The sequence below is a fragment of the Agelaius tricolor genome, unplaced genomic scaffold (assembly GCF_023055355.1).
Source record: "Agelaius tricolor isolate 1412-34295 unplaced genomic scaffold, bAgeTri1.0.p SCAF_16, whole genome shotgun sequence".
Lineage (NCBI taxonomy): Eukaryota > Metazoa > Chordata > Aves > Passeriformes > Icteridae > Agelaius > Agelaius tricolor.
In genome coordinates, this window is record NW_027269276.1 from 17,411,222 (window position 1) to 17,423,774 (window position 12,553).

A 12,553-nucleotide genomic window follows, 5' to 3' on the forward strand; every position below is an offset into this window, starting at 1 on the left:
GTAGAGCACACGGAGTCGGGAGGGATCGACCAGCACGGTCCCAAATTTATTTGTCAAGGCACGAGAAACCCTCCAGATCCCGGATTTTAAAGAAGGACTCCACCCAAGAAGCCCTCAGGGACTTCCTGTGCTCCGGGACAGCAGCACTCGGGGTGTCCCCACGTCCCCAACAGCGCTGGGGGGACACTGGGACGCACCCGGAGCCCCCAATCCCACGGGAATGACGAGCTCAGGATGTCCCCAGAGGCATCCCCACAGCAGGACCTCACCCGGCCAGCGGGTGCCCCCTTCCCAAAAACGCCCCGGGATAGTTCCCGGTGGGACAAACCCCTCCGGGATCCAGCGGTTAAGGCCAGGATGAGTCCGGAGGGACTCAGGGAGCGGGAAAAGGAGCGTGAGGAAGGGGCTCCTGGAGCCCCCCACGCCCCAGCCACCATTCCCAAGGCTCCGGGCTTGGAAAGGGCAGGGAAAGGCGCCTGGGGCAGCACCAGAGTAGGGAAGGGGAATGTCCCCCTGGGATGGACACACAGAGGGACACGGGGACACCGGGCAGATCCTCACCCCGCCTTTCCCGGGAAGGACGGGAGGCGGGGAACGGGAATGGGGTGGGGCAGGCGGCAGCTTCGGGTCCTCCGGGACGCCTCAGGGGTGTCACCGCCCTGGGGATGTCACCACCTCGGGGGTGTCACTGCGCAGGGGTGTCACCAGCTTGGAGGTGTCACTGACCCGGGGGTGTCACCGCCCCAGGGTTGTCGCCGGCTCGGAGGTGTCACCATCTCGGGGGTGTCACTGCCTAGAGGGGGTGTCACCGACCCAGGGGTGTTGCTGTCCCGGGGGTGTCACCACCCGGAGCTGTCACCGACCGGGAGTGTCACCGCCAAGAGGTGTCACCGCCCCGGGGGTGTCGCCGCTGGCTCGGGGACAGGCGGGCGGGGCCGGGGCTGCTGTCAATCGATCTCCTGCTCCCGACCTGGGCGGGGGAAAGGGAATTGAGAGGGAAAACATGGAACTGCCGGCACGGGGAAGGGAACTGCCGGGATGGGATTGATAAATCAACAGATTAATGAACTAATGAATTAATAAATCAATAGAGTAATGAAATAATGGATTAATTGGTTAATGGATTAATGGATTAATAAATTATCAAATCAATAAATCAACAAATAAATGAATTGATAAATGAATAAATAAATTGATAAATTAATACATTAATGGATTAATGGATTATTGGGGCCGCAGCTTGGAAAACTCTGGATCCTTTTCCAGGCTGAAAAACTCTGAATCCTTTTCATTCTGGGAAATCCCTGGATCCTTTTGCAGACTGGGAAACCCCAGATCCTTTTCCAGGCTGGAAAACTCTGGATCCTTTTCCAACCCCAGCAATTCCCATCATCTCAGAAAATCCATGCAAACCCCAAAAAACCCCCAAATTCCTTCCAAGGTTGGGTGTGGGGAGGCTTTTCCCCATCCAGAGTGGCCGGGAAAAGAAGGGATGCAGGAGACACTGGATGCCAGGAGAAAACGGGAAAAACTGGGGAAAACCATGAAAAACTGGGAAATGGGGAAATGGAAAACCATAATCTGGGAAAAGCTGATGGAAAACCCATGGGAAAACGAAAATAGGGAGGGGAAAATTCCCCTTGAAACCTGACAAATGTTTCCCATGCAGATTTTAGGGAGAAAATAGGAATTATCCCGGATTTGCCAGAAATATCCACTCACCCTCTCTGCTCTCAGTGTTTTCCAGCAGCTGCAGAGCTGGGAAAAGAGAAAAACATCTTGTTATCAATCCCATCCCATTCCCAAAGGAAACGGCCCCAAAATCCCATTTTTGGGGGATAAAACCCAAAAGCGACCCCATTCCCAATTTCCCTACGGAATTCCCAGGGTTTGGTCCTGTGCCCGTGGATAAAGGGAATCCCCAGGAACATCATGGAGCTGCTGGATGCTGGGCAATTATGGAATTGGGAGGTTTGATTTGGGAATTCTGACATTTTATTAAGGAATTGGGAGGTTTAATAAGGAATTTTGTCATTTTATTAAGGAATTCTGACATTTAATTAAAGAATGAGGAGGTTTTATTTGGGAATAGTGAGATTTTATTAAGGAATTGGGAGGTTTTACTACAGAATTCTGTCATTTCAATAAGGAAATGGGAGATTTTATTAAGGAATGGGGAGATTTTATTCAGGAATTTGGAGGTTTTATTCAGGAATTGGGAGGTTTTATTCAGGAATTCTGTCATTTTATTAAGGAATTGGGAGGTTTTATTGGGAATTTGGAGGCTTTATTCGAGAATTTGAAGGTTTTATTAAGGAACGGGGAGGTTTTATTTGGGTATTGGGAGATTTTATTAAGGAGTTGGGAGGTTTATTAAGGAACTGGGAGATTTTATTATGGAATTCTGTCATTTTATTAAGGAATTGGGAGGTTTGATTTGGGAATTGGGAGATTTTATTAAAGTATTGGGAAGTTTATTAAGGAATAGGAAGGTTTTATTATGGAATGGGGAGGTTTATTAAGGAATAGGAAGGTTTTATTGGGAATGAGGAAGTTTATCCAGGATCAGGGGTGTCAGAAAATCGGGAATAGGGAAGGGGCCACCCCGAACCAGGATGGGGCACCCACCTGTCTTGGGCTCCTCCCCCTCCTCATCCCGCTCCTCTGGCCCTGGAAAACAAGGATCCCAAGGTGGGAACCCCATTCCCGGGATTCTGGGGGTGCCCCTTGGAGCATCCTGGCCTTTCCAGGCCACCACATTCCCAAAAATCCCAACGGGAAAAGCCCCAGCTCCAAGGGACAGCCATGGGTTTGGCACAGCTAAAAACCACCTGGAGAGGGATCCCTGGATCCCCCAAAATTTGGGATACCCCAAACTGGGAGGCTCTTCCCTCCCTCCAGCACCCACCAGGACCCCAGGAAGTTCCCACCCCCTGCTGCTGTTCCTGGGAGCAAAATCCATGGAAAAATCCCATGGAAAAAGGAAATTCCCAAGAGAAACTGGAACAAAACCCATGGGAAAAAACATGGGAAAAAGATCATTCCCAAGGGAAACTGGGAGTAAATCCATGAAAAAATCCATGGAAAAAAGGTCTTCCCAAGAGAAACGGGGAGCAAATCCATGGAAAAAATCTGTGGAAAAAAGGTAATTCCCAGAAGAAACAGGGAACAAATCCATGGAAAAAAGGTCATTCTTGAGGGAAACTGGGGGCAAACACATGGAAAAAAGACATGGGGAAAAGGTCATTCCCAAGAGAAACAGGGAGCAAAATCCATGGAAAAAACCATGGGAAAAGGCAATTTCTGAGGGAAACTGGGAGCAAAATTCATGGGAAAAAAAAAAACATGGAAAAAAGGAAATTCCCAACAGAAACTGGAAAAAAAAATCCATGGACAAAACCCATGGAAAAAAGGTCATTCCTGAGGGTGGCAGAGCCATTCTGGGAGCTTTTTTTGGGAACAAATCCCCTGTGGTGCAAACACCACCCCATAAAAATGTGGAATACGACCCAAAATGGGAGAAGGCATCAGAGATGTCCCGGCCATGGGAAAAGGGGACACGCGTGGCAGTGCCACCCCCGGGTGTCCCTCTGGTGCCATCCGTCCCCTCCCGGCCTTTCCCGGGATTCACCTGCGCGCTCCTCATCCTCCCGGCAGCTCTCCCGGATCTTCTGGTGGCACACGAAGGCCAGGACGCCCAGCAGGGCCACCACGCACACGGCCAGGGCCACTGTCACCCACAGGGCCACCGCCGGGAATGCCAGGGGCTGGCCTTGCGGGGAGGGATGGAAAAGGGCCTGGATCAGCACCCGGGAATGGCAGTGGGACCCCATACCCAGGGTGATCCCACATCCGGGGTGATCCCATATCCGGGGTGATCCCGTATCTGGGGTGATCCCATATCCGGGGTGATCCCGTATCCGGGGTGATCCCGTATCCGGGGTGATCCCACATCCGGGGTGATCCCATGTCCAGGGTGACCCCACATCCGGAATGACCCCATATCCAGGGTGATCCCACATCCGGAGTGACCCCATATCCATGGTGATCCCACATCAGCGGTGATCACATACCCAGGGTGATCCCACATCCAGGCTGATCCCACATCAGGGGTGATCCCATATCCGGGAATGATCCCACCCCCAGGGTGATCCCCCATCTGGGGTGATCCCATATCCAGGATGACCCCGTATCTGGGGTGATCCAACACCCAGGATGCCCCAAACCCCAGGATGATCCAACTTTGAGGGTGATCCCACATCCAGGATGATCCACGGTGACCCCACATCCAGGCTGGATCACAACCCAGCTCCAGGAACTGCTTCCTGGGGGCATGGAATGTCCCCATGCAAGACTTAAGTGTCACCTGCTGCCACCCCCTGCCATGGCAGTGCCACCTCCCACTGTCCCAGGCTGCTCCAAGCCCTGTCCCACCTGCCCTGGGATCCAGGGACAGCCACAGCACTCTGGGAATGCCAGCCCAGCCAGGAATTCCTTCCCAAGCTCTGGGTGGCTTTGGGTGGCAGTGCCACCTCACCCAGCCCTCCTGGGTGGCCCCCGGTCACCTTCCCCAGACCTCCTGGGTGCCACCATGGTCACCTCCCCCAGCCCTCCTGGGTGCCTTTGGGTGACAGTGTCACCACGGCCACCTCCCCCGTTGTCTCCTGGGTGCCTTTGGGTGACAGTGCCACCTCCTCCAGCGGCTCTGGGTGCCACTGCCACCTCCCCCAGCCCCTCCTGGCAGGCTCTGCACGGCAGTGCCACCATGGTCACCTCTCCAGCCCCTCCTAGCTGGCTTTGCATGGCACTGCCACCTCCCCCAACTCTCTCAGCTGGCTTTGGCTACCACTGTCACCTCCCCCAGCCCTCCTGGGTGGCTCTGGGTGGCAGTGCCACCTCTCCCAGCCCCTCCTGGCAGGCTCTGGGTGGCAGTGCCACCTCCCCCAGACCTCCTGGCAGACTCTGGGTGGCAGTGCCACATCTCCCACCCCTCCTGACTAGCTTTGGGTGGCAGTGCCACCTCTCCTGGTTGGCTCTGTGTGCCACTGCCACCTCCCCCAGCCCTCTGAGCTGGCTCTGTGTGGCCGTGCCCCCTCCTCAGCCCCTCCTGGCAGGCTCTGTGTGGCAGTGTCCCCTCCCCAGCCCGGGCTCACCCGTGATGGTGACAGAGGCGTGGCCGTGCTGGCGCAGCGCGGCGTTGAGCACCAGGCACGAGTAGGTGACGCTGGGCTCCACCAGCACGCGCAGGACGCTGCGCACCTCGAAGAGCCCCTCCTCGTTGGCCACCTGCCACGTGGTGACGTTGGCAGTCAGGTTGGCACCCCGGCTGTCCTGCCACAGCACGCTGGCCTCGGGGTAGCCGCGGGACGCGTGGCACGTCACCTCGGCCACGTCGCCCGGCTTCAGGTCCTTGCTGGGCTCCAGGTGCACGCTGGGCTTGGAGTAGGGAGCTGTGGGGACAGGGGGGGACAGCAGTGAGGGCTGGGAGCAGGAGCGGGGCCAGCCAGGATTGGGATGGGAACTTGCAGCTGCCAGGATTGGGCTCTTCCAGCTGCCAAACCCATCCTCAGCTGAGGGTCACTGCTGGCCAAGGTGGCCCTGCAGCCAGGAGCCTCAGCAGGGCATGGATTGCACTGCCCAGGGAACATTTTGGGGAGGTGCTGCAGGGGACAAGGAGGGACCAGAATAGGGATTGGGATGGGGAGCTGGGCCAGCCAGGATTGGGATCTTCCAGCTGCCAAACCCATCCTCATCTGAGGGTCACTGCCAGCTGAGGTGGCCCCACAGCCAGGAGCCTCAGCAGGGCACAGATCACACTGCCCAGGGAATATTCTGGGGACAAGGGGGCACCAGAGTGAGGACTGGGATGGGGAGCTTGGCCAGCCCCGATCAGGATGGGCTCTTCCAGCTGCCAAACCCATCCTCAGCTGAGGGTCACTGCCAGCTGAGGTGGCCCCACAGCCAGGAGCCTCAGCAGGGCATGGATCGCACTGCCCAGGGAACATTTTGGGGCGGCACAGCCATCACTCCCCATCTCCAGGGGCTCTCACCTGCCACCTGCAGCGCGACGGCGGCGCTGTCGTAGTCGCGCACGCGCACGAAGCAGGTGAAGCTGCCCTCGTCGGCGATGCGCACGCGGCGCAGCAGCAGGGACACGTTGCCCCGCTGCAGCTGGTCGTAGAAGAGCGCCGTGCGGTTGGCGTAGCCGCGGCCCTGGTCCTGCAGCCGGTCCTGGCCGCCGGAGAATTCGTGCACCACGCGCTTGGTGTCCGTCAGCTGCCAGATGAGGCTCAGCTCGGCCACGCTGAAGTTGGCCTCGGGAGAGAAGGAGCACAGCAGGGTGGCGTCGTGGCCAAACAGGGCCACCACGGGCTCCTCCGGCACCTGGATCTCCATGGCGCCTGCGGGAGGGGATGGGGACAAGCTGTGACAGCTGCAGGAGAACCTCCTGGATTCTGCACCTGGATGGTGGCTGAGAAAATTGAGGGATGCCCGTGGGAGGGACACGTGGGCAGGTGGCATCTCAGGACTGTCCCCGGCCATGCCACCCTGCTGGAAGGGGGACAGTCCCATATCCAGCATGAAATTGGGGCACCTTCAGCTGCCAGGAGCACCCAAACATGGATTACACCCAAGCAATGCCCATGGGAGGGACACATGGACAAGTGGCATCTCAAGATTGTCTCTGGCCACACCACCCTGATGGAAGGGGGATAATCCCAGACAAACCAGAGGCACCTTCAGCTGCCAGGACCTGCCAGGAGCAGCCACGGGCACCCAAACATGGATAACACCCAAGCAATGCCCATGGGAGGGACACATGGACAGGTGGCATCTCAGGACCGTCCCCAGCTATGCCACCTTGATGGAAGGGGGACAGTCCTGAGATCCAGCATCAAATTGGGGCACCTTCAGCTGCCAGGAGCAGCCATGGGCACCCAAACCTGCTCAAGGGTACAGAGCCCAGGTTGTCCCCACAGGGACAGGACGGCTGGTGGCAGTGCTGGGGACACTCAGTCGCCAGGAGGAGCCAGCCCTGGCCAGGCTGGCAGCGCTAGGTGGCACCAGTGCTCCAGCACGGTGCCAGCTGGGGTGGCACAGCATGATTCCAGCTCATCCCAGTGCCCTGGCAGGATTCCAGCTCATCCCAATAACAAGGCAAGGGAAGGGATAACAATGAACACCAGGAGCCAGCCTGGCTGGAACTGAGGTGGCACTGCCAACTGCTCTCCTGGGAAGGGGGATCCGCCAGGACTGAGTGACCCCGTGGTGGGAAGGAGCTGTCCCCTGCCAGGAGGTGCCACCCGAGGCTGTCACCCCATGGAGCACAAATCCAGGAGAAACACCCAGTGGGAGATGCCAGCTCAGGGCACGGCTCTGTCGGGACATGGGTGGCACTGGGGACATCTCCTGCGGGGTGGTGCCACCAGCCCCACTCACCTGCCAGGCTGAGTGCCAGGATGAGCAGCAGGAAGGGCATCCTTGGCACGGGAAAGGCCGGGATGAGGAAGCAGGAGCGGGAATCCTGGTGGGGAGGATCCTCTCTGGGAACCCGGAGCTGAGGGAAAACACAAGGAAAAGCTGGGATGGTGCTGGGATGGAGGGACAGAGTGAGGGAAGGGAACAGGCTGGGGATCCCATGGCATTCCCAGGGATCCCACACCAACCATTCCCAGGGATCCCATGGCATTCCCAGGGATCCCACACCCGCCATTCCCAGGGATCCCATGGTATTCCCAGGGATCCCATGGTATTCCCAGGGATCCTACACCAGCCATTCCCAGGGATCCCATAGTATTCCCAGGGATCCCACACCACCCATTCCCAGGGATCCCACGCCATTCCCAGGGATCCTACGCCAGCCATTCCCAGGGATCCCATGGCATTCCCAGGGATCCCATGGCATTCCCAGGGATCCTACACCAGCCATTCCTATGGATCCCACTGCAGCCCTTCCCCGGGATCACAGGGCAGCCATTCCCAGGGATCCCAGGGCAGCCATTCCAGGGGATCCCAGGGCAGCCATTCCCGGGGATCCCACTGCAGCCATTCCCAGGGATCCTGGGGATCCCACAGCAGCCATTCTTGGGGAGCACCACCCCATCAGACACCACCCCCAGGAAGGGGTTCAGCTTCAGCCTGGCACAGCCAGAGGCATTGCTGCATTCCTGGCACTGACGGAGCCGGCTGTGCGCCGGGGAAGCCATGTGAGCCCCTTCCCTTCCCTTCCCTTCCCTTCCCTTCCCTTCCCTTCCCTTCCCTTCCCTTCCCTTCCCTTCCCTTCCCTTCCCTTCCCTTCCCTTTTCATCTTTCCCAGCTGTTCCCTGCATTGCCGGCCGCTCCAGCCCCGTGCTCCAAGAGGAGCTCCCAGGGGCCGGGATTTCGCTCCAAGCCCAACGGGAGCAGCTCCAAGGGACAGGGCTGCGGATTCCCGGCAGCTCCGGGGCAGCAGCGAGGCTCATCCCTGCCCGCAGGGAGGCAGGAGAAGCTGCGGGATGTGTGCCCGGAGCAGGGGAGTTAAAGCGGAGCTGGATTCCCGAGGAGCCGCAACATGACCCGAACCAGCTCCGGGAAGCGGCGCCACTGCGGGGCCCTCCCTGTCCCCTGCCGGGTCCCACTGTGTCCCCTTCCTGGGCCATCCCCGGGTCCCACTGTGTTCCCTCCCTGTCCCCTGCCGGGTCCCACTGTGTCCCCTCCCTGTCCCCTGCCGGGTCCCACTGTGTCCCCTCCCCAGGCCATGCCAGCCCATCCCAGGGTCCCGCTGGGATCTGTAGGGTCCTGTGCCTGTGGGGTCACGGCACTGCCACATCTGTAGGGTCACGGCACTGTCCCTCCCTGTGCCAGCTCATCCCAGAGTCCCCCTGTATCCTGTTCCCTGTCCCAGCACATCCCAGTGTCCCTGCTGCGTCCTGTCCCTGTCCCCTCCCTGTGCCATCCCATCCCAGGGTCCCACTCCATCCCCTCTCTGTCCCATCCCATCCCATCCCATCCCATCCCATCCCATGGTCCCGTTGTGTCCCCTCCCTGTCCCAGCCCATGCCAGGGTCCCTGCCCAGAGCCCCTGGCATTGGCACCCCCACCCCCGTGGGGTCATGGCACTGGCACCCCTGTGGCTCCCACGGAGAAACTGAGGCACAAAGAGGGAAAAAGGTCCAGGGAATGGGGGAAACTGGGGCACAGGGAATGGGGGAAACTGGGGCACAAAGAGGAAACTGAGGTATGGGGGAAACTGAGGCATAGAGGGAAACTGAGGCACAGGGAATGGGGAAACTGACACACAAGTGGGAAACAGGCACAGGGGAAACGGGGACACAGGGAATGGGGGAAACTGAGGCACAAGGGGGGAAACAGACACGGGGAATGGGGGAAATTGAGGCACAGGGAATGGAAGAAACTGAGACATAAGAGGAAACTGAGGCGCAAGGGGAAACTGAGGCACAAGTGGAAACTGAGGCACAGGGAATGGGGAAACTGAGGCCCATTTCTACGCCAAGAGCCCTAAGAATGCTTCCCCTCTCCTTCCCTCCTGAGCATGAGGCAAAACGAACAATCCAGGATTTTTCCCACCCCCTATCCCAAACTTTTCCCAACCAAACCCATCCCAGGGAGCCAGGAAGGAGGGAAAAGGTGATGGTGGGAGAGGGAAACCCCAACTCATCCCCCTTGGAATCCTTCCCTTTTCCTGGGGACATTGAACAAATCCTCTCTTCCCTACAGTTCCTGCCAGGCTGGCTCAGGGGGTCACAGGAAGGTGACACCCGTGTCCCCAACCCTCCTGCTGCCACCACTGTGCTGTGACTCAGTTTCCCCAAGCCTGGTGTGGGATCCCCAAGACCTCAAGTGGGGATAGAAGGAATCCCACAAAAACTTCCCTCCTGAAAGCCAAGGGATAATTCAATCCCCCAGAACCAAACCTCACCCGTTCCCTGGTTTTTTATAATCCCAAATTATCCCCCGGGTCCAGGGAGAAGTCCTTGCCTCCCACTGACCATTTGCAAGCCCCAAGGAAGCTGTTAACCCTTTCAGTGCTTCAATCCTCCCTCGAGTGAGAGAAAGGAACAAGATGTAAAAGAACAACATGAAGACATGGATGAAAAAGAAGTCCCAGATGGGAGGAATGAGGAGATGCCTCAATTTAAGAGTTAAAATCCTCTTGTAAGCTATGGAAAAAATACTCTTTTTCCCTATAACACATGAAACTATAGGGAGATGAAGGGTTCCAATTAATATTGAGAAAAGGCCTCCATATTAAAGTAAGCAGAAGTTTAAACAGAGAAAAAGAAAAGAGTGATGAGACCCTGTGCCCCCAGGAAGGAAAAGAAACAGATCTCTGTTCCCAGAGATGAAGATCATTTTAGAGATAGATAATGAGAACTTTTACCTTTAAACAGCTCATCTTTAAAACAATACCCCCTAAGTGAGCACAACCCATAAACAAGCTGTGGGAAGGCTTGTAGGAAATAAGAGGGGCTTCAGGATAGCAAATAATAAATTTTCAGATAATAAATTTCCCCAGGCAGCTGCTATTTGTAAAAGAACCATGAGAGAACTCACAAAAAAGTCTCCATAACATCAACAAGGAAGACTTCTCTCCTTAAGTGAACTAAAGAAAGATCATTTTAGAAGTAATAAACTAAATAAAAATGTAATTTTTGGGGTGCCTGGGTCAGGCCCCCCTCTGTCCCTCTCCTCGAGCCAAGAGCCAGGCTCTGCTCAGGACTATTTTTAGGTCCTGCTCAAGTTGTGGGCGTGCAGCAGCAACACCTCACGTGGGACTCTGTGGGGATGGGGTGTGGAAAGATGGGACACAGCTCCCAAATCCCATCGGGGGTTCAGGGTGGGGTGTTTGGGGCTAGGAAGGGATGAGGATTCAGGGTGACACCTGGCAGGAGGAAGGGATGAGGATTTGGGGTGATACTGGGAGGTAGAAGGGATTTGGAATTATAGTGGAAGGGATTTGGGGTGCAATACTGGGAAGGAGAAAGAGATGAGGATTTGGGGTGCAATACTGGGAGAAGGAAGGAATGAGGATTTGGGGAGATACTGGGAAGGAGGAAGGGATTTGGGGTGATACTGGGAGGAGGAAGAGATGAAGATTTGGGGTGCAGTATGTGACAGAAGGAAGGGACAAAGATTTGGGGTGCAATACTGGGAAGGAAGAAGGGATTTGGGGTGATACTGGGAGGAGGAAGGGATTTGGGGTGATACTGGGAGGAGGAAGAGATGAAGATTTGGGGTGCGATACTTGGCAGAAGGAAGGGACAGGGACTCGGGGTGATCCTTGCCGGGAGGAATGGACAAGGACTCGGGGTGATCCTTGCCGGGAGGAATGGACAAGGACTCGGGGTGATCCTGGCCGGGAGGAATGGACACGGGTTCGGGGTGATCCTTGCCGGGAGGAATGGACACGGGTTCGGGGTGATCCTTGCTGGGAGGAAGGGACAGGGACTCGGGGTGATCCTGGCCGGGAGGAAGGGATTATTGCGAGTCGGGATGCCCCAGTGGGCCGGAGGAAGGCTGGGCGGGCTCTCCCTTGTCTCGGCGGGGGAAAAAGGGAACCAGCGCTTCCTCCCGGCACCGCGGGCCGCCTTCAGCCCCGCATACCCAATAGGGCGCTTCCAGTGGGATTCCCGAGCATCCCGGGGTGCCACCCACCCCTGCCTGCGCCCCGGGGTCCGGGGGGACCCCCACAGCCCCCCAACCCCCGCGGGGCTCCCCGAACCCCCCGGGGGAGCCCCATTCATTCCTCCCTCCCTCCTTCCCTCTCTCCTTTCTCCCCCCGTCCGCCCGGAACCCCGCCCGAAGCCGAGCGCGGCCCGCGGGAGGGGCAGCGGAGCGGGGCGGCCCCGCAGCTCCCCCGGGCTGGGCCGGCCCCGCTGCGGCCGCACCCGGAGCCCCCGAGCCCCCCGGAGCCCCCGCACTCACCGGGCCCGCGGCGGAGGCAGCGCGGGCGGCGGGCGGCGGCCCCGGCACGATTGGCTGGGAGCGCTTCCTGCCGGGAACGGGCGGGAGGAGCCTGGAGCGGGACACGGAGCCAGGGGAATGGGGAGCCGGGAATGGGGATTGGGGAGCCGGAGAGGGACACGGAGCCAGGGGATTGGGGAGCCGGGAATGGCACACGGAGCCAGGGGACTGGGGAGCCGGGAATGGGGATTGGGGAGCCGGGAATGGGGACACGGAGCCAGGGGATTGGGGAGCCGGAATGGGGATTGGGGAGCCGGGAATGGGGACACGGAGCCAGGGGATTGGGGAGCCGGAATGGGGATTGGGGAGCTTGGAGCGGGACACGAAGCCAGGGGAATGGGGAGCCGGGAATGGGGATTGGGGAGCCGGGAATCAGACACGGAGCCAGGGGATTGGAGAGCCGGGAATGGGGACACGGAGCCAGGGGACTGGGGAGCCGGAATGGGGATTGGGGAGCCGGGAATGGGGACTGGGGCGCCGGGAATGGGACACGGAGCCAGGGGATTGGGGAGCCTGGAGCAGGACACGGAGCCAGGGGATTGGGGAGCCGGGAATGGGGACACGGAGCCAGGGGATTGGGGAGCTGGGA

The 12,553-nt window shown here is 58.3% G+C and overlaps 1 protein-coding gene across 1 annotated transcript; it reads right to left on the minus strand.

The window, feature by feature from the left end:
* Positions 1-25: 25 nt before the first annotated feature.
* Positions 26-12,022, minus strand: CD276 (CD276 molecule). The gene is made up of 8 exons (XM_071441898.1): positions 11,926-12,022; positions 7,441-7,558; positions 6,051-6,401; positions 5,154-5,450; positions 3,632-3,772; positions 2,629-2,670; positions 1,723-1,758; positions 26-970 (listed from the first exon to the last, which is right to left on the minus strand). The coding sequence occupies exons 2-8, from the start codon at positions 7,478-7,480 to the stop codon at positions 948-950; spliced, it is 930 nt and encodes a 309-aa protein (XP_071297999.1). The 5' UTR covers positions 7,481-7,558; positions 11,926-12,022; the 3' UTR covers positions 26-947.
* Between the last annotated feature and the right edge of the window lie 531 nt (positions 12,023-12,553).